Source organism: Rhinopithecus bieti, unplaced genomic scaffold (assembly GCF_001698545.2).
Source record: "Rhinopithecus bieti isolate Rb0 unplaced genomic scaffold, ASM169854v2 scaffold_16175, whole genome shotgun sequence".
Classification (NCBI taxonomy): domain Eukaryota; kingdom Metazoa; phylum Chordata; class Mammalia; order Primates; family Cercopithecidae; genus Rhinopithecus; species Rhinopithecus bieti.
The window spans coordinates 81,180-100,855 of record NW_016808491.1 but is presented as its reverse complement, the minus strand read 5'-3'; the positions used below and the strand labels follow the sequence as shown (position 1 = coordinate 100,855).

Below are 19,676 nucleotides of genomic sequence, written 5' to 3'. Positions count from 1 at the left end.
CCCTCCGCTTCCCTGTCCTCTCCCCCCCCTCCTTTTCTTCTTGCCATAACTTTTCCATGATATCATGTTTACATGAAGCAATGTAAAATTACTGTTGAATTTACTTGATAAATATCTACTTTTATGTATTTCAGAGACTATATTTAGTGTTTTATTCCTTGCATTATAAAATTGACAGGATATTTACTCCATGTATATTTTTCAGAAATCTTTATATTAATGACTACATGAAGATCTGCCTGATTAAGAAATACTTTTCTTGGACAGAGGGTAATAGAACTGTGTGCCAGCCTGGTTGTTTTTCCTTGCACCATCTCATCCATTACTCTGATTTTTTTCTTTGTGTCTTTATAGCCTCTTCCCGAGAAGTTTGTGGTAAAAGGTGTTGTGGATCGTTTTTCAGAAGAGTTTGTGGAGACCAGAAGAAAAGCTTTGGATAAATTTCTAAAAAGAATTACGGATCATCCTGTGCTCTCTTTCAATGAACACTTTAATGTTTTCCTTACTGCTAAGGTAAGGGCAGAAGTTTACATACTCTTCTCCCATATTACCATTCTTGGGGCTCTTTCCTAAAAGCTGTTCTGAGCAAGACTCGGTCTCTACAAAAACTTTTAACAAATAGCCGAGTGTTATGTTTTGTGCCTGTAGTCCCAGCTACCTGCGAGGCTAAGGCAGGAGAATAGCTTGAGCCCAGGAGTTTGAGGCTTCGGTGAGCTATGATGGTACCACTGTACTGCAGCCTGGGTGACAGAGTGAGACCCTATCTCTTTAAACAACAACAAAAAAAGCTGTTTTGATCTTTCAGAAGCCACCTTCACGAGCGAATGGTTCACTGTAACAAGGTTGTCATAAAATTGGTCTTTTTTGGGGTACCTATGTGCATTAGCATGCTTTTTTTGCATTAGCAAGTCCGTATAGATGGATTCTATGTTAATATTTGGGAAATCTATCCCCACCCCCATCGAGGACCCCACCCGCTTACAGCAGCAGAGGAAGTTAGAATATTTGCTCTGCCAAAAGCAGAGCTAAGTGTTTCTTTAAACACTTGGCAGTATGACTGGGTGAGGCCAGTCCGACCAACAATGGGCACGGAAGAGAAGGAACATTTGAGTGTTTGGTGAGGGTGTTCTTCATAAGGGCACTTTGAGTGATTACTTGCAGCCGCATTTTGCAGACAAGGAAACTCAAGTTCCGGGAACTTGTCCTTGTTCAGGTAGTGTCACTAGGATCTCAAGCTGGGTCTTTGTGGCTACTGAGGCCACACCATCCCTGTGTATCAGACTGCCTGATTGTTACTTATCTGCAGCCATGTTCCTTTCAGGTGAACATTTGCCAGATAAAGCATTTGGGTCCCACACAGCTGCCAGATTCTGTGTATTCAAACTCAAGTTGGTTGTCCACTGGCCTTTCTCTGCCCTTTCCTGTTGGCAGAACTGGCCAGAAAACCCGAAGTGCTGCAGTGTCGCTGTCTGCAGAAATGGGGTCACGTGCTCAGACCCTCCTGCTAGCTTCCCTCCAGTCCCATCTGTTTGGTTTCAGGTATCATGTTCCCATGTTCAGGCCATATGTAACATGTTCCATGTTGGCAAGGGTATTGTGGTCCAGATACTATTTTTCAAATCTGCAAAATTGAGAAATAGATAACATTAGCTGACATTAAAGACTTCAGAAAGTGTGCCATTCTTCACTCAGTGGAAGCCACATGACAAAGTCCTTTAGTTTTGTTTTATAACCTCATTTGGCATTGAGCCTTATTGACAACATTCCATTTCAGTGTCTCTTTTTCCCAGAGGCTTTCCCCGCCTACAGGTTGGACTGGTACACGTCTTAAAAATAAGTATTTCTTGGCGAACTAATCCTTAGGTATAATTCCTTCAACTCGTATTCAAAGTAGAATACATCCTGTTCTCCAAAAGCACAACTCACTCTCTCCCCCAAGGTCCATTTTCCAGAAAGCCCTCAAGTACAGTCATGTTTACTGAACAAAAAAGAAGAGGGAGGGAAAAGCTTGGACCCCTGGTTGTTAGGAATATGCGTGAAGAATAAGTAGGAAAGAGAGGGTGTGTGTGTGAGACAGAGACAGAGAGAGAGAGAGAGAGAAGGATATTTATCTGTCTGTGGGCTAAGCAGTATGAAAATGACTTAAAAATTATAAGGTCCTTTACTGCCTCGATCAAAATCCAAGTCCGTGTGAGTGAATACAGGAAAGGTGGCTTTAAACAGAACAAATTCTAGCCCTAGTTCAGTACCACTTGCTGAACAAAATGTGCTAAACAGCCTTATCTTTTCTTTAAAATTTTTTAAAATTGTGATAAAATACACATAACATTTACCATCCTAACGATTTCTAAGTGTACAGTTCAGTAGTGTTAAGTATATTTAAATTAGTTATGCAGCTCATCTTCAGAACGTTTGCATCCTGCAGATCTGAAACTCTATGCCCATTAAATGTCAGCACCCTATTCCCCCTCTTCCAGCTGCCTCATTTTTTCCTTTAACATACCTTAAATAACTTGATCTTGTTCTTAGATGAGCCACTTACATGTTCTGCCTTAGGGAATGCAGAGATACTCTTCCTTTTCCTTGTGATGACATGAGCTTATCAACAAATTAGAAGTGTCCTTAAGAAGAAGCCAGTAAGGCTGTGTGTAATGACTCATGCCTGTAACACCCAGCACTTTGGGAGGCCAAGGCAGGTAGATCACCGGAGCCCAGGAGTTCACGTCCAGCCTGGGCAACATGGTGAGACCCCATCTCTATATATTAAAAAGCAGCAGCAGCAGCAGCCAGTAATGCTGGGAGAAATGGGGACGCTCAATAGCAACTATATTCAAGTCAATATTTTCATCTTTGGCAGAGTGGGTACAGCAATCAGATAGATACTACTAAATAACTTTATTCAACATGTAAATTAACTTGGTTAACTGGGACACCCTTTCACAGCTCTACTCGAAGCGGAGCCTGTGCAGTCCAGTGAGCCCATTTGACTCTAGTCCCACTCATAAAAATGCTGTCTGCAGAGGTAATTCCAAGGACTCTGAGGCTTCAGTTATAGTCTTGTGAAGGCCTCGAGCCTTTGAGGATGTTTCTTGTCTAGAATGTGGGAGGACAGAATGGAATCTCTAGACCTACTTGGCCATCCTTGTCTTGGTTTATTCCCTAAAAAGATTTGCATTTTCTTTTTTTTTGAGATGGAGTCTTGCTCTGCCGGCCAGGCTGGAGTGCAGTGGCCAGCTCTCAGCTCACTGCAAGCTCCGCCTCCCGGGTTCACGCCATTCTCCTGTCTCAGCCTCCCCAGTAGCTGGGACTACAGGTGCCCGCCTCGTCGCCCGGCTAGTTTTTTTTTGTATTTTTTAGTAGAGACGGGGTTTCACCGTATTAGCCAGGATGGTCTCGATCTCCTGACCTCGTGATCCGCCCGTCTTGGCCTCCCAAAGTGCTGGGATTACAGGCTTGAGCCACCGCGCTCAGCCAAGATTTGCATTTTCTAAAGAGGGTGCATCTGCATGAGTGTTCACAGCAGCATTGTTAGTAGGGCCACAAAGCTGTAAACCATTCACAAGATCAGGCACATGTTCACAGGCAGGAGAGTAGGTGGAGAGTTTGTCATACAGTCAGTTATAAAGTGAACACTCTCTCAGGCAGCCTGACTCTGAAGGGAAGGAGAGAGGTGGAGAGAAACTAGAGGAGATTGCTGCTGTTTTTAAGATGGGTTGACCGGGCGCGGTGGCTCACGCCTGTAATCCCAGCACTTTGGGAGGCCGAGACGGATGGATCACGAGGTCAGGAGATCGAGACCATCCTGGCTAACACAGTGAAACCCCGTCTGTAGTAAAAAATGCAAAAAACTAGCTGGACGAGGTGGCGGGCGCCTGTAGTCCCAGCTACTCGGGAGGCTGAGGCAGGAGAATGGCGTAAACCTGGGAGGCGGAGCTTGCAGTGAGCTGAGATCCAGCCACTGCACTCCAGCCTGGGCGACAGAGTGAGACTCCGTCTAAAGAAAAAAAAAAAAGATGGGTCAGCCTTGGGTGTATTTTACATGCTGAGGGATTAGAAGTTGAGGATACAGACAGGAGAGGGGATCGTTGGTAGGGCAAGCCCCTTGGTTTGGGGTTTGCCCAAATTGCAGGGTGGGGGTGGGAGCTGATTTTCCCCAAACACCAAGCAGCAATTGCCAGCTAGATGTCCACCAGTTTAATTCACACATTATTTACCTGGACATAGCATCAGATCCCACAGGCTGGGGACTCAGTCCCCAAGACTGAGAGCTTCCAGATGTCAGACATTAAGTTCAAGCCTCTAAAACTTCTGACCATCCAGCTTCAAGTTGGGCTTCCCGTGACCCCTTCTTCGGGTTCCATTAATTTGCTGGAGCAGTTCACAGAACTCAGAGAAACACATTTACCAGCTTACTATAAAGGATATCACGAAGGATACAGATGAAGAGTTGCATTGGGTGAGGCGTGGGGGAAGGGACGTGGAGCTTCCATGCCCTCCCTGGGTGTACCACCCTTCAGGAAACTCCACACGTTCAGCTCTCCAGAAGTTCTCTGAACCCATCTCTCTTGGATTTTTGTGGAAGCTTCGTGACAGCAGCATTCCATCCTCCAGGGTGTGGGGAGGGACCCTGTCTGGAATGAGGGCCTTATGACCCATAGTCAGAAAGCCTGGGGAAGAGTTGAGTGCTGCCTTGGAGCAGGTGAAAGGAGGGCAGGAGAAGGTCAGAGAGATTCTGTTTCCTGAGGCTTAACACACCCAACATTAGAGTGAAAAGACTGGAACAAGGGCTGTGGAGGTTGTAAGCCAGGAACTGTGGACAAAAACCTATATATATATACACACTGAAACCTCAATAGGAAAGGGTGGGTCAAGAGCAAAACTGAAGGCCTGAAGAAGGAAACGAAGAAGGAAGTGAATTCAAAAGGAGCCCACACTCAGATACTGTAGAGACCTCAGCCTGAAATTGTACATCAAATGCGGCGGGACTGGCGGGCCATGTTAGCCGTGAATTCCGAATTCCGCATCCCTGCTCTATCCTCTGCATCAGGCCACGTCACCAGGAAGCTGTGTCCTTGTTCTGGGTTCCTTTATCTCCCTCTAGTCATCCCCTTCTAAGTCTGGGAATTAACATTCTGTTTGTATTGAGGGTGGATATGAGGAACAGACACCTGTACCTTCTGTAAAACCATTTTGGAAGCTAACCTTTCAGTAGGTGACACAGGACAACCTGAAGATGGTATAGATTCCTCTTAGGGTTTGATGATAGGAGGAAGCTTGTTTTATCAGGCAGGCTGATATGCTTTTTTTTTTTTTTTTCCTTTTTTGAGGCAGAGTCTTGCTTGGTTGCCCAGGCTGGAGTGCGATGGCATGATCTCAACTCACTGAAACCTCCGCCTTCCAGGTTCAAGTGATTCTCATGCCTCAGCCTCCTGAGTAGCTGGGACTACAGGTGCACGCCACCACGCCCAGCTAATTTGTGTGTGTGTGTGTGTGTGTGTGTGTTTTTAGTAGAGACGAGGTTTCACCATGTTGGCCAGGCTGGCCTTGAACTCCTGACCTCAAGTGATCTGCCCACCTTAGACTCCCAAAGTACTGGGATTACAGGCATGAGCCACCGTGCCTATATTTAGATACAATAGGTTATGAAACTCAGCATATTTCCAGTTTTGCCTTCAAGAAATCCAGGGTTAAAATGTTTTGCTGTTTACAGCATCCATTCTAGGCCAGAGTTTTCTAGCAATGTTTTTCTGTCACTGTTTCCTGCTTTCCACCCTTTACTCCCCTTATATGGCTTTAGTTGGGGTATAAATAAATGAGTGATGGATCTCAGAACCTCTGCTCTTCAGTTTTGCTCCTAAAGAAAACATAGGGTACTTTGTATGGGATCAGCAGATACTTGAAAAACATTATGTTAGAAACAGCATTGTGTTTAAAGGGCAGTGTGCTCCGGTGAGTGAATTTCAGGATTGGAGTTCAGCTCTGCTGAAAGGGATCTAGGTGTCAACCCACGGGAGCCTGAGTCTGGTGGTTATGACGTCCCGTCCAGGCTCCGCGTGTGAATGTGATTAGGGCCTCTAACTCAGCTCCTTGTTTCCCGAGTCGTCCATTTCCGAACTGAAGCTGCTTTTAGAAGCTGTTTTATTTAGTCCTGCCCATGTGAGTGAGTGAGTGCTTTGAGCTTATTCACGTATCATCCTCAGGACCTGAACGCCTACAAGAAGCAAGGGATAGCATTGCTGACCAGAATGGGCGAGTCAGTCAAGCACGTCACTGGCGGCTACAAGCTGAGGACTCGGCCGCTTGAGTTTGCTGCCATAGGTGACTACTTAGATACGTTTGCACTCAAACTGGGAACCATTGATCGGATAGCCCAGCGGATCATCAAAGAAGAAATAGGTGAGCTGTCTGCTGAGGTCTTGATTATGCCCTGCAGCCACTTTGGCAGAAATGCCATTCACGTGTACTACAGAGAATCAAACTGCAAAACGCTGGAGTGACAGAACTAGCCCATCTTTTGCTTATCAAAGAAACACAAGGAGGGGAGGAGTTAGGTGTGACTGGAATGTCACTTTGCACCCCGTCCTTTGTCCTACTGTGTCAGCCTTGTGTTTGCTTTTCCCATGGCCAGCACTGCTGATTCGCCAGGTGTTTCCTCTTTTATGCTCTTAACTTTAGCTTTAAAAGTGGAGACATAGACTCAACTGCCCTTTATCCATAGGGAACAGTAATTTAATAAACAAACTTAGATGCATTTTCTGGCAGAAAGATGGTTCAAAAGGACAGCATGGGGACCTATGTTTGCCAAAGTTACGACCCTGATGAATCTTCAGACTTGTGATTGACTCACGCACTCCATCCTGGTTCATTTTAAACCCACTCCTCCTGCATGGGGGAGTTGCCGGGGCCTGTATTGATCCTTCCTAGTTTTTGCCTCCACTTCCTTCCTACCCCTCTCAGGGCCACCTGCTTTGCCGCATCCCAGATTGTTGGGATCTTTTGTCTCCTTACATACATGTGGGGTGGACAGACGTGAACAGTGTAAATGATCGCACTGGCATGGGAAGCACATTGAGAAGGATTCCGCAGCAGTTGCCATTCATTGGTTGCTAAGCCATGATGAAATGGCAAGACTCCTGGTGACAAGTGATGGGCCAGGTTTTCTTTATGGGGGACAAAATAAATCAACATTTTTTTTTCTCATTTCTTGTACTTGTTCCCTCTACTTGATCCACTGATGATACCATGTGGGGCCCATAGGTTTTGGAGATAGCTTTGAATACCATCCACACCTAAGGATGGTGCGGAGTAAATTCTGATGGGATCCAAGGGGCTGAGGTGACCACCGAGTGAGAGAGTGAGTCTGCCAGTGTAAGTCCACATCTCTTGTATCAAAATGTTTCGTAAAATGCCATTGTTTATCCATTGTGACTGATTTCTTTTTTTAACCTTTAAAAACATCTCCCTAAACCTATATGAAACTCTGCCTCCGCTGCATGTTAAAATACTGCTTCACGGCCGATGCGGTGGCTCCCGCCTGTAATCCCAGTACTTTGGGAGGCCAAGGCAGGCGGATCATGAGGTCAGGAGATCGAGACCATTCTGGCTAACGCAGTGAAACCCCGTCTCTACTAAAAAAATACAAAAAATTAGCCGGGTGTGGTGGCAGGTGCCTGTAGTCCCAGCTACTTGGGAGGCTGAGGTAGGAGAATCGTGTGAACCCGGGAGGCGGAGCTTGCAGTGAGCCAAGATCGCACCACTGCACTCCAGCCTGGGCGACAGAGCAAGACTCCGTCTCAAAAAAAAAAAAAAAAAAAAATACTGCTTCACAGTATGGGTAGGCGAGTGGTTATTTTCTTTTGTTCGTTTGTTTGTTTTTTTTGACAGAGTCTCGCTGTGTTGCCCAGGCTAGAGTGCAGTAGAGCAATCTTGGCTCACTGCAACCTCTGCCTCCTGGGTTCAAGCCATTCTCCTGCTTCAGCCTCCAGAGTAGTTGGGACTACAGGTGTGTGCCGCCATGTCTGGCTAATTTGTTTTGTATTTTTAGTAGAGACAGGGTTTCACTGTGTTAGCAGGATGGTCTCGATCTCCTGACCTTGGGATCTACCCACATCAGCCTTCCAAAGTGCTGGGATTACGGGCGTGAGCCACTGCGCCTGGCCGGCGAGTGGTTATTTTTGAAGATGTTTGGTGGATGTGGCTGCTACTGCTTTTCCCCATAAGGCCCATTATCCAGCGGCATGGCATTCCCATCCATGGGATGGAATGGATTGATGTAACATGAGCTGTCGGAGTTTTAAGCAGTTGTGCTAGAAACAGTGTTGTGTTTAAAGAAGAGTGAGATCAGGTGAGTGAACGGCCAAAGAAACATATGTTCATGTAGAGACCTCTTGGCTGTGGTGATTACAGAGTTAGTAATAGCAGCGACTGCTACCCAGCCAGATTTTAATTGGTTTCTCTTCCCCGTTCAGAGTATCTTGTGGAGCTGAGAGAATACGGGCCTGTATACTCCACGTGGAGCACCTTGGAGGGTGAGCTGGCTGAACCCCTGGAGGGTGTATCAGCTTGCATTGGGAACTGCTCTACAGCCTTAGAAGAGCTGACAGATGACATGACAGAAGATTTCCTACCTGTGCTCAGGGAATATATTTTATACTCTGACTCCATGAAGGTAAGCTGACTTGCTTCTTGTGTATTTGGATACTTTCTTTGTAATAGCAGTTATCAGAAAGTAATGGATTATTGCCTGTTTACATGTGATATAAGTTTCCTTCTTCCTGGGTGGGCAGGATCAGACATGTGGACTGACATCATGGGCATATAAATGGAACACATGGTGAACCAAGTACATGAATTAAACAAAAAGTTTGGGAAGAAATTGTTACTAGTTTCTCTGAGAGTTCAAGAAGATACAATGTTTGTGAAACAAGAACAAGGATGCTGTGGAACAGTAATAGATAATTAGAGCTCTTGGAAGTTAAAACATGATTGCTGAAATAAAACTGAATAATAAAGTTGGAAGGTGAAGTTGAAGAAATCTTAAAATAAGACAAAACAAAAGTAGTTGGAAAATAGAACAGAAATGCAAAACTACTGAAAATGTGAAAGAAAAGAGACATAGGGGATTAATCCCAAAGGTTCAACATCTGACTGATAAGAGTTCCTAAGAGAACAGGGAAGACTGAGGGAAGGAAATTGTAAAAGGAATTATACAAGAAAATCCCCCAAAGCCAAAGACATAAATCATCTGATTAAAAGGTCATGATAATTGCCCAGCAAAAGGATTGAAAAGATCACCAACCCAAAGCGTGTTACTGTGGAATTTTAGAGCAAAAGTGATAAGAATTTGAAAGCTTTTTACAACATAGGGAGGGGCAGATGGTATATAAAAGGAACAAGAGTGAGAATGGCTTTGGTCTAGCAGTGGTGAACAAGAAGAGGAACTGTGAGGACAAAAAAAATCTTTGGCCTCAAATTCTGTATGCAGAATCCGGAGTGTAGTGCAGGAGGAAATGTGCCAGTGCCCACACCAGAAACTTCCCCAGTCTGCACATAGACTGGCTGGAGAACATCCCTTCAGGAGACTCCAGCGATGGTGGCACTGATTAGTGAAAGGCTCAGTCTTTATGACCAATAGAAAAAGATACGTGGCTCAGTGTTGAACAAGCCCACCTCTAAATAGCACCCTCCTACTTCCCAAAGGAGACCTCTAGATGATTAATCTGTCTTTGGAGCAGGTCTAGGGCATCCCATGAGGAAAGACCCGAATAGGGACTGACCTGAATTCCAGAGAGAAACCTGTCAGTCAACATTGGGTTGTAAAAATGTAAAACCAGAAAGATCGTAGATCCGTGAAAACATTGTACAGCTTGAGAAGAGGAATAAAAAATAATGAATCAACTAGTTATAAAAACAAGCTATGATGGAAAACTTGAAGTACTTGCCAAAGGACAGAGAATAGTGACAAACTGCCACATACCCATTCTCCTTGTTCCATCTTGTCCCATCAGGTGTGAAGGGTTGATATGTACTAAACTGTGGACAGTGGAAAATGGAGCCTCTGGTGAATCCCATTCTCATATGTGTGCAATAAAGTTGCTAATAAAACACTTTCAAAGGCAGGATTGAATTTGGATCTCTCAGTGACCAGGGAAATGGTATGAATTTCCTTATCTATAAGTTGGAAATGATGGCAGTGATAGGATAAAGTCAGATGTGAGATCATTAGCCTGAGACCACTAGTTGGAAATTATTGGAACTGAGGCTGTAAACCAAAACTTCTGGCTGTGAATTTGCAGCTCAATCTCCTGTATCACGTTGACTTTTGTTAAAAAAAAAAAAATTGGGATATACACATTGAATTTTTGATCCCATGGCCGAAACAAGTATAGAAAGCCATCCTGACTTCCTTAAAATGAACCAGAATATTTCACTTATCAAGTTAATGGTATCTGTTCTTGTTTTTTTTTTTTTTTTTTTTTTTTTTTTTTTTTTTTTTTTTTTTTTTTTTTTTTTTTTTTTTTTTTTTTTTTTGAGATGGAGTCTCACTCTGTCACCAGGCTGGAGTGCAGTGGCATGATCTTGGCTCACTGCAACCACCTCCGCCTGGGTTCAAGTGATTCTTCTGCCTCAGCCTCCCGAGTAGCTGGAATTACAGGCGCCCGCCACCACACCCAGCTAATTTTTGTATTTTTAGTAGAGACAAGGTTTCCCCATGTTGGCCAGGAGGAACTTGATCTCCTGACCTCGTGATCTGTCTGCCTTGGCCTCCCAAAGTACTGGAATTACAGGCGTGAGCCACCGCGCCTATCTGGTATCTGTTCTTATAAACAAAACTAAGTTTTTCCAATTCCTAGAGTGTCCCTGAATTTGTCTCTTACGTATACACACCCTTCATCAAATACTCTCTTAACCTTGCCAGATGAAAAATCCAGTGCATACACAGCTCTGGGATACTATAGTACAGATTACTCTGTTTTTGCCTGTGGCAAGTATGTTAGTAGTTAGTATATATTTGTATTTGAAGCACAATTTAAAAATGTCATATAGCAAGGATTTATCTGGCATCTATAAAACATTATTACACTGGGAGACATAAGCTTATGTAATTTAAGTTAGATATCAAATAAACATTTGTTTGCTCTTTCTTTACCCCCCATGCGTGGGGCATATGTATTGAGTTTCTTGTTTACTGAGCCTGAAAAATCAGGTCAATCAGGCTGAGCGAATGGAATTAATTGTACACAGTCTTGTCTGGGGAAGGGCATGGAAAAGAGGAAGTGTGGACTGGCAGTCTCTGAAACCCAAGCTCTATCCCTGATAGTAGCTGAGCTGAGTCCAATTAATAAGAAACAGGGCCACCTGCTCCTCCTCTTTTCACCAGGAAAACGTCTCTGTGGAGTGCCCTGGCCTTGATAGGAGTGATTGGATGGCAAAACAAAGACTGTGTCTAGAGTTGTTGGGGTCTGTGTGGCTGGTACTAAAGACACCAGGAGAATGATAGGTGTCTTAAGTGGCTTTCCTCACCTTTTCACATTGCTGCTCTTTAAGAATTTTTAAGTATATTTTCTTTTTCCAAGAGAGTCATATAGTTCCATTTCCAAAGTGGCTTTCTGATTTTTGAAACATAAGCAGGGCAGACTTTGCTGTGCAGTGTGGAAACTAAACGTGGAGCAGAGGACTTGCCATAGGCCTGGCTGTGGCCTGTTCTTTTTATTTTTGGAGATGGAGTCTTGCTCTATCGCCCAGGCTGGAATGCAGTGGCACGATCTTGGGTCACTGCAACCTCTACCTCCTGGGTTCAAGCGATTCTTCTGCCTCAGGCTCCCGAGTAGCTGGGATTACAGGTTCACGTCACCACGCCCGGCTAATTTTTGTATTTTTAGTAGAGATGGGGTTTCACCATGTTGGCCAGGCTGGTCTCAAACTCTTGACCTCAAGTGATCTGCCCGCCCCGGCCTCCCAAAGTGCTGGGATTACAGGCCTGAGCCCCCACATCAGGCCTGTGGCCCATTCTTCATCAGCTGCTGAATGGTCCTCAGAGCTGAGAAAGTCCTGGGTTGGTTTTGGTGAGGAGTTACTGGTGTGGTGAGGTTCTTCTGTCAGTCTATCTTCATCATGGCCTTGAGGGAACCTGATGGTGAATGCTTGTCTTCATCATTTGGAGGTAGTGGTCTGTGCCTTAGGAATTTGACATGGTGGAGGGCTGGTCCATCCCCGGATGGGAAAATGCCAGGGCTCATCGAAGTCCTGTCCTGGTGGGGCTGTGGTTGGGGTTCCTCTCTGAGTTCGAAAGGGCATTTAGGATCATCTGTTTCATTTGCTCATTGTTGACACGAAGAAACAGACCCTTGTGGGTAAATCTTTCTCTGTTGCATGGCCACAGGACTATACTCCTTAGTGACCAATCAGCTTGTAGCTGTGTGTTTACTACTTGCCAAGAGGCAAACTGGGTGACTTCAGGCTTTTCAAGCCTGGCCTCCAGTTGTATCTCTTTCAGGACAGTTGTGGCTAGGTATGTTCTGTTCCCTTTGGAGGTAGAGAGCGTAGAAAAACAGGGTCATTATCAAGGCACTCAGAACAAATGGACAATTGCTGATTTTATAAGCCTGCATGAACAATGCAGAGCTTTTAAGCCATGAACAATGAGAGTTTAAGCCATGAACAATGAGAGCTTTAAGCATGAACAATGCAGAGTTTAAGCCCATGAACAATGAGAACAGGCTTGTACTACTGGAAAGACGGTTGAAGGCATGTGTCACAAGGTTATGTGTGTGGGGGACAGGAGGGTACCAAAAGTTGGTTACCCTTAAGCCCAGACTCGAGTTAAATACCTTGCAGACATCCACAGGTGAGCCCTTATGTAGGATTTCACATTCTGTAAACTGTGTGTAAAATGAAATTAGGGTAGTGATGGACTGAAAGACAGCCTTTTGAAGTCCTCACCACTTTTCTGGCAGTGCCTTTTGAGTATTAGCATTGTCGTGACCAGGCCAAGTGTTGGAAAAGCTTTATTCATGAAGATTTGGGCAGGACCATCTTATTTCCCACACTGCCTTATCCATAGAAGGTGGTCAGCAAGTATGTAAACAAATTGGACAATTTGGTAAATTTGCAACACTTGCAAATATACAATGATCGCACATTGTGCATCTTATTTTTAAGAGATTTATGTCAATGCACATGCTTATATCAGGGGTCTTGGTGAATGACTGGGGTGTGATGAGGTTCTGAAGTAAGAGTGGATGAAGAAGGCTGTGGCTGGAGACTTGGATGACATATGGGAATGAGCTGTGCAAGGGTCAGAGGATGGAGCATTTTAGGTAGAGGGGAGCAGCCAGTGCAAAGGTCTGAAAGCTGAAATGAGCTCAGAGTCTTTGCAGATCAGAAAAGCTGGTGTGAGTGGAGCCCGGTGAGCAAAGGAGTAAGTGGTAAGCGGTGAGGTCAAAGAGAGGTAGGAGCCTGGTCCTGCAGTAGCATTTTTTTTTTTTTTTTTTTTTTTTTGAGACAGAGCCTCACTCTGTTGCCCAGGCTGGAGTGCAGTTGTGTGATCTCGGCTCACTGCAACCTCCGTCTCCTGGTTCAAGCATTTCTCCTGCCTTAGCCTCCTGAGTAGCTGGGATCACAGGCACGCGCCACGACACCCGGCTAATTTTTTGTATTTTTAGTAGAGACAGAGGTTTCACCATGTTGGTCAGGCTGGTCTCGAATTCCTGACCTCGTGATCCACCCATCTCGGCCTCCCAAATGCAGTAGCATCTTAAAGACCATCTTAAAGGCTAGCAAGAGTCTGGACTTTATTCTAAGGACTAGAAGGGAAGCCATTTAGTTTTATGCAGGGAGATGACAGGATGTGATTTTTACTTTTAGAAGACAACTAGTGCTACAGTATGGAGAATAGATTGTAGAGGATGAGAGTAGTGGTTGGGAAGACCATTGAGAAGGCTGTCACAGGGAGCCAGGGGCAGAAAACTAGGTGGTGGAGCCTGGACTGCAGTGGTAGAGACGTAGGTGGATTTGGGGTATATTTTGGATGACAGGCCAGTGGCACTTGCTGCTGTAGTGATGCAAAATAAGAAAGGAATTGGGGTTTTTGGCTTTAGCAGCTGGGTGGATAGCAGTACTCTTTATTGGGACGGGGAGGATCCAGGGAGGAACAGGTTGGAGCAGTTGGGAGTCCACTGTTTTGGGCATGTGGAGTTCAGAATGCCCCCTAATCATTAAAGTGGAGATATCGTGGCAGTTGGTTATGAGTTAGTCCAGAATGGGAATAGAAATTTGGGAGTCATTAGTGTATGAATGGTGTTTAAATCTCTGAGACCGATGGAGATCATATGAGGAGATGTGATTGAGGTGCGTAGAGTGTCAAGGCCTGCGCCCGTGGCATGGCAATATTTATTGGTCTGTCACCTTAAGAGGAAAGAACAAGTAGCAAAGGAGCCCACGAAGGAAGGGTTCGTGTGGCCGGAGGGAAAAGAAGTAGAGGATTGCCTCCATGAAGCCAAGATAAATGTTTTAAGAAGCAGCAAAATATATCTGTTGGATTTAATAATATGGACATTGTTGGTAATCGAGATTACAAATGTGAGATGTGGATGCAGAAGTTTTGGTTTAAAGACAACGTTTGTCTTCCAGTTGGAGATAACTTGCACAACATTCCGGGGTAGTCCTTTTCAAAAGTCGGTGTAAATTGTCAGGTTTCTTCAGCCTCCCCACCTCTTCCCCACAGGACCACAAGGTGGCGCTAATGAGTCAGGCTCCGGGAACGCGACCAGTTGGTGCTGTACGTTGGCCATTTCCGGTGCCTTTCCAAAACCGAAATGAAGAGTTTTCTGGAAGATTGAGTTGTCAGGGAAAAAATGTCCCCTTTCCTGAACAAAAGAGATTATACAGAGTGGCTAATTTCTTGCAGCTAAAATAATGTGAAGAAGCAGGATGTGAAATATATACGATTTCAAAGGATTTTTAAAAAATTAGAAAAATATTAAAATGAAAACTCTGAGATTCCCAGTAATGGCAGACTGAATACACATTTAAACTTCACCAGAATGACACTAAAAGGATTTTGAAAAAAGTCACAAGCCCACAGACAAGAGCAACAGGCAAGGAGGCAATAGCAGTACAATTTTGGTAAGTACTAAATGACTCAAGCTGATTTTGAAACCGACTGTGGGGGAAATAACTGAGACGTCACCTGGTTTACCCCGTGGAACCCTCCAAAAGGGTCAAGAGTTGGCAGTACCACGCCCCTCTGGGACTGAAGTAGAGCTGAAGAGAAGAATAAATCTAGAGTCTGTTTAAGAATCCTAGCTTCCGATCCTCTCCTCTCTGCTCACACAGGGGCTAGTTCCTTCTCCACTTTGGCAGAACTGGGGGTCAATTCTCTGGAGGGGGCCTCTCTGGACCAAGAGACTCTAGGCACACTTGAGGGTGTTCAGTGAAAGATTACTGATGTTGGGACTCTTCTCCTGCTTGGCTCTCTGCCTTAGATCTTCCATGCAAGGAGGAAAAGAGCCTTTTCTAGAAAATCTGGGTGGGCCAAGAGAAGTTACCCACAGATACGGATATTGGCTGGCGGTGGAGAGCCAGGGTGGTTCCTCAATGAAAGGACCCAGCCGAGTCTCCTATGGAGAATGTCAGCAAGCCCTCTGTGCAGAGAGCTTTCAATCCATTTCCATGGAGTTTCCCTCTTGGATGAGTGGACAGATAAGGGTCACCAGATATGTAAGGGAAGATTCAAATATGAATATCAGAAGTAAAAACAAAGAAGAAAAAGCCTACCGAATGAAACACTGATGGAGAAGAAAATTTCCGGAAAAAAATTGTTAATATTTTCCAAAAGAGAAGATATCACAGCCATAAAACAGTAATTTTTTAAAATTCAGAGAACAAAGAGCTCTTGGAAATTAAAACCATGATAGAAATAAAAAAATTAATAGAAGAGTTAGAAGAAAAAGTTAAGGATGTCACACATGAAAAGAAACCAAAAGAAAATTGAAGAAAAAAATATGAAAATTAGAGGATTAGACCATCTGAATAACAAGTGTGCAGGCAGAGAAACAGAAATGGGAAGTATCAAAGAAGCCATTCAAGGAAAATGACCAGAAGGGAAGAAATAATGTATTACTGGTTGTTCTGCGTGATGAGATTATGTATGACTTCTCCCCCTCCTTTAAATTTTCCAAGTTGTATGTACAAATATCTCTTAAAATGAGGGTAATGTGTGGTTTCAGTATTACCAACGTTGCCCCAGGACATCTAAATCACAGGTGGTCCTGGTTTCCATAGAATGAATATGTAAAAGGAGCATGTTGAAAGGGGTAACCTGAACTCAGTCATTTAACCGGAGCTGGTGATATAACTAGGACCAAATCAGACTCGTTTTCCTGCCTGCAGGAAAGTGCCCTTCTAGAGGACTGCCCTAAGCCACAGGACTATGTGGGTATTTTATTTTTATTCTCATTTGTTCTTTGTTACTGATCACCCATTACTCTACATGAATTCCACTTGGGTCTTGGGTCGTCAGCCCTGGCCTACAGGAATATGAACCACCCATCCTGCTGTTCTCTTCGGGGGGCTGAGCTGTTCCTGCTGCTTTGGTATCCTCTTCCAGCCCTGCATCCTAGCGTCCCTCTTCCACAAAGCTTTGAAGCTGAAAAACTTGGTGGGCTTGAAGAGGCTTTTTGGTAGCTGCTGACCTTTGGCGCTGGGGCTCTTTTCTGCCTTTCCCCTCCCATAGTTTGTGAGCCCACAGCCTTGGCAGGGGAAGACATTTGCAAGAGTCTGGGGGTGGGGAAGGGACGCTGCGCTTTCCTGTAAATACTGACCACTGTGGTCTTTCTTGGGACAAATCCAGTGCAGATGTTGAAAGCCAAACCACAGAATGCATCTGTCATCCAACTCTTCTAAACGTTTTGTCTTTGTAGATAAAGACTGTTTGATTAATATTTCATGGATGACGTAACTATAGACCTCTTAATGACTGTTATTAATTTGTTACAAACATTTGGATGACAGATACCATCTATTGGATGTTTCTATTGTTTAGCCTTTTTATTATAGAAAAATTCAAACATATCACAAAATAGAGTGAAAGCAATAAACCCACATGTATCCCAGCCATCCCACGTGGATCCCAGCCATCCTGCGCGGATCCCAGCCATCCTGCACGTATCCTAGCCAGCATCAGCAGTTGCCCACTCGTGACTCATCTGGTTCTGTCTCTCTCTTAATGCTGCTCCCAACTCCCACCCCATGGTTTAACACAAATCCTGAAATCATATTATTTCGTACAGAAACATTTAGTACGTATCTCTGAAATACAAACTTTTTTTTTAAGGACTACCTAATTATGTTTAAATATCCAGTTAGTGTTCAGATTTCCCCATTTTGTCTCAGACACAGTTTCTGTTTATTTTTCCAAATTGAGATCCAGACAGGATCTATACATTGATTGGTATGTTTCTTAAATATTAAAAAATCCTTCTTTATCCATTTATTTTTCCTTGTAATTTATTTGTTAAAGAGTCATTTGTCGACCAGGCGCAGTGGCTGAAGCCTGTAATCCCAGCACTTTGGGAGGCTGAGACGGGCGGATCACGAGGTCAGGAGATCGAGACCATCCTGGCTAACACGGTGAAACCCCGTCTCTACTAAAATACAAAAAAAAAAAAAAAAAATTAGCCGGGCATGGTGGTGGGCGCCTGTAGTCCCAGCTACCCGGGAGGCTGAGGCAGGAGTTTGGCGGGAACCCAGGAGGCAGAGCTTGCAGAGAGCCGAGATCACGCCACTGCACTCCAGCCTGGGCGACAGAGACTCCGTCTCAAAAAAAAAAGAGTTGTTTGTCTTCTCTTCACTGGAAAATAGAGATAGTAAAGTTCCAGATTATTAGGACCACTTGAAATCGCAACAAAATGTTCTAATGTTTAAAAAAATAAGTGTCCGAGAGGAATTTATTCCATGTCTCTAATTAAAAGTCACCTTGTGAGCGTGAGGCCCTCCTTGGGCACCCTATGTACAATTTTGCCTTCCCCAAACCCTTGATACTTACCTTCCATTCCTGTTTTATTTTTCCTCCTAATGCCCAGAGCTACCTACTGTATATTTTACTTGCTTCTTGTCTGCCTCTCCTCTAGAATATAAGCTCCACATGGTTTTGTGATTTGTTCTCTGCTCTATCCCCATCCCTGGCTAGATGAATGAAGATGTATGAAGGCAGGGCAGAAGCAGTGTGGGGATGGGTGTGTAGAGGAGGGCAGGTGGCATGAAGCGTGAGGAGGAAATTCTCACTGTGCCCTTCGCCTTTTTGATGTGTCATATCCATGGGATGCCGATCCCTATAAAGTTCCGCGAGAAGTTCAGATGATGACTCTCTTCTGCTTGTCATTCAATGATGGAGGGGCCTCTCTTGGCCTCTTTACCCCACTGCCAGGTCGGGCCTCATCTCAGAGCCACAGGCTGGTTTGACCAATTTTATCAGTAGAGACTGGGCTGGGGAGCCATCCTCTCAGAACATCACCGACAGTGTGCAAAGGCGTCCCAGTGAGGGTGGCGGTCGTCAGTAGTTTGTCTTGATTCAGAACACATTGTCCAACCTTTAGCGTGGTTGGATCGTGGGCCAGCTGCGAAGCCACATACCAGAAGGCAGCGAGAACAGCCTGAATGAGCCACTGCTGTGCCGTGAGCCAGGTGTGGCCTTGAAGAGGGCCCGCCACCATCCCTTGGTCTCCTCATCTGTAGAAAAGGGATGATGCACGTTCGCCTCTTCAGGGTTACTGGGAGCCTTTTGTGCTGTCCAGCGATGCAGGGCTGTTAGGGCAGATCCTCCAGTCGGCCTGCGCGAGAGGGCAGCGTTCTGGCCACGCTGGATAACACTGAGAGACAGAGACCCTGCCTCTCCTGTGGGCCAGGGCAGGCCCAGGCTAACTGGAGGGAGGGATATGGCCGGATCTGCAGGCTCCCTCATCTGTTTTGGGCATGGGGAGAGGAGACGCATTTGGACTATTGTAGCTGAGTGGGGTTGGTGCATCTCCCCCCAACCCCTCACAGTCCCAGGGGTCTTGCAACCCCAGCAGTGCCCCCAGGCTGTGCTGGCATTGTCTTAGGAGGTTCTTGCCACACTGACAGAGTGTGTGTCACTGGGACAACTCGTGCTCTTTCCTGGAAGCGCTAGTCTGGATATGTGGTACTGGATGTTTTTTCCAGTAAGATGCTAGGCGTCCTGTGAAGGGAAGTGCACACCAATGGTAAGCAGCCAAAACAGCCCCCACCCTGCTGTTCCATTGCACCTTGGGGAACCACATTTGCACATCCATAGAGAAGAGGATTTTTACTACTGATGGTACCAGACCAATAGATTTAGATTATTTTTTGGGCTATATGAAGTCCACAAAGTACTTTTTTTTTTTTTTGACTTTATAGATTTATGTCATCCAGTATGGTAGCCACTAGCCATATGTGGCTCTTTAAGTTTAAATTCAAATGAGTAACATGAAATAAAAATGTAAACCCAGTTCCCCAGTCCTGCTAGCTTTGTTTCATGTGCTCAGTAGGCACAAAGAGGCAGTGGCTCCTGGATTAGTGCAGGTTATAAAACATTTCCATTGTAGCAGAAAGTTCCATTGAACAGCACTGTCAATATTCCTATTCAAAGATGAATGAATGTGGGGAGGAAATGTCAG

At 44.9% G+C, this 19,676-nt stretch overlaps 1 protein-coding gene across 2 annotated transcripts in view; it reads left to right on the top strand.

Annotated features, from left to right (window-relative positions):
• Nucleotides 1-19,676, top strand: part of SNX30 (sorting nexin family member 30) — a 125,073-nt gene that overhangs the window by 78,710 nt on the left and 26,687 nt on the right. For both annotated transcript variants that reach the window (XR_001888123.1, XM_017886752.1), the window contains exons 4-6: nucleotides 355-513; nucleotides 6,201-6,396; nucleotides 8,469-8,668. Coding sequence is in view for 1 of the 2 variants with exons in the window: in XM_017886752.1 (XP_017742241.1) it covers nucleotides 355-513; nucleotides 6,201-6,396; nucleotides 8,469-8,668 (555 nt within the window). In the remaining variant the exon portion in view is untranslated. The remainder of the gene's footprint in view (nucleotides 1-354; nucleotides 514-6,200; nucleotides 6,397-8,468; nucleotides 8,669-19,676) is intronic.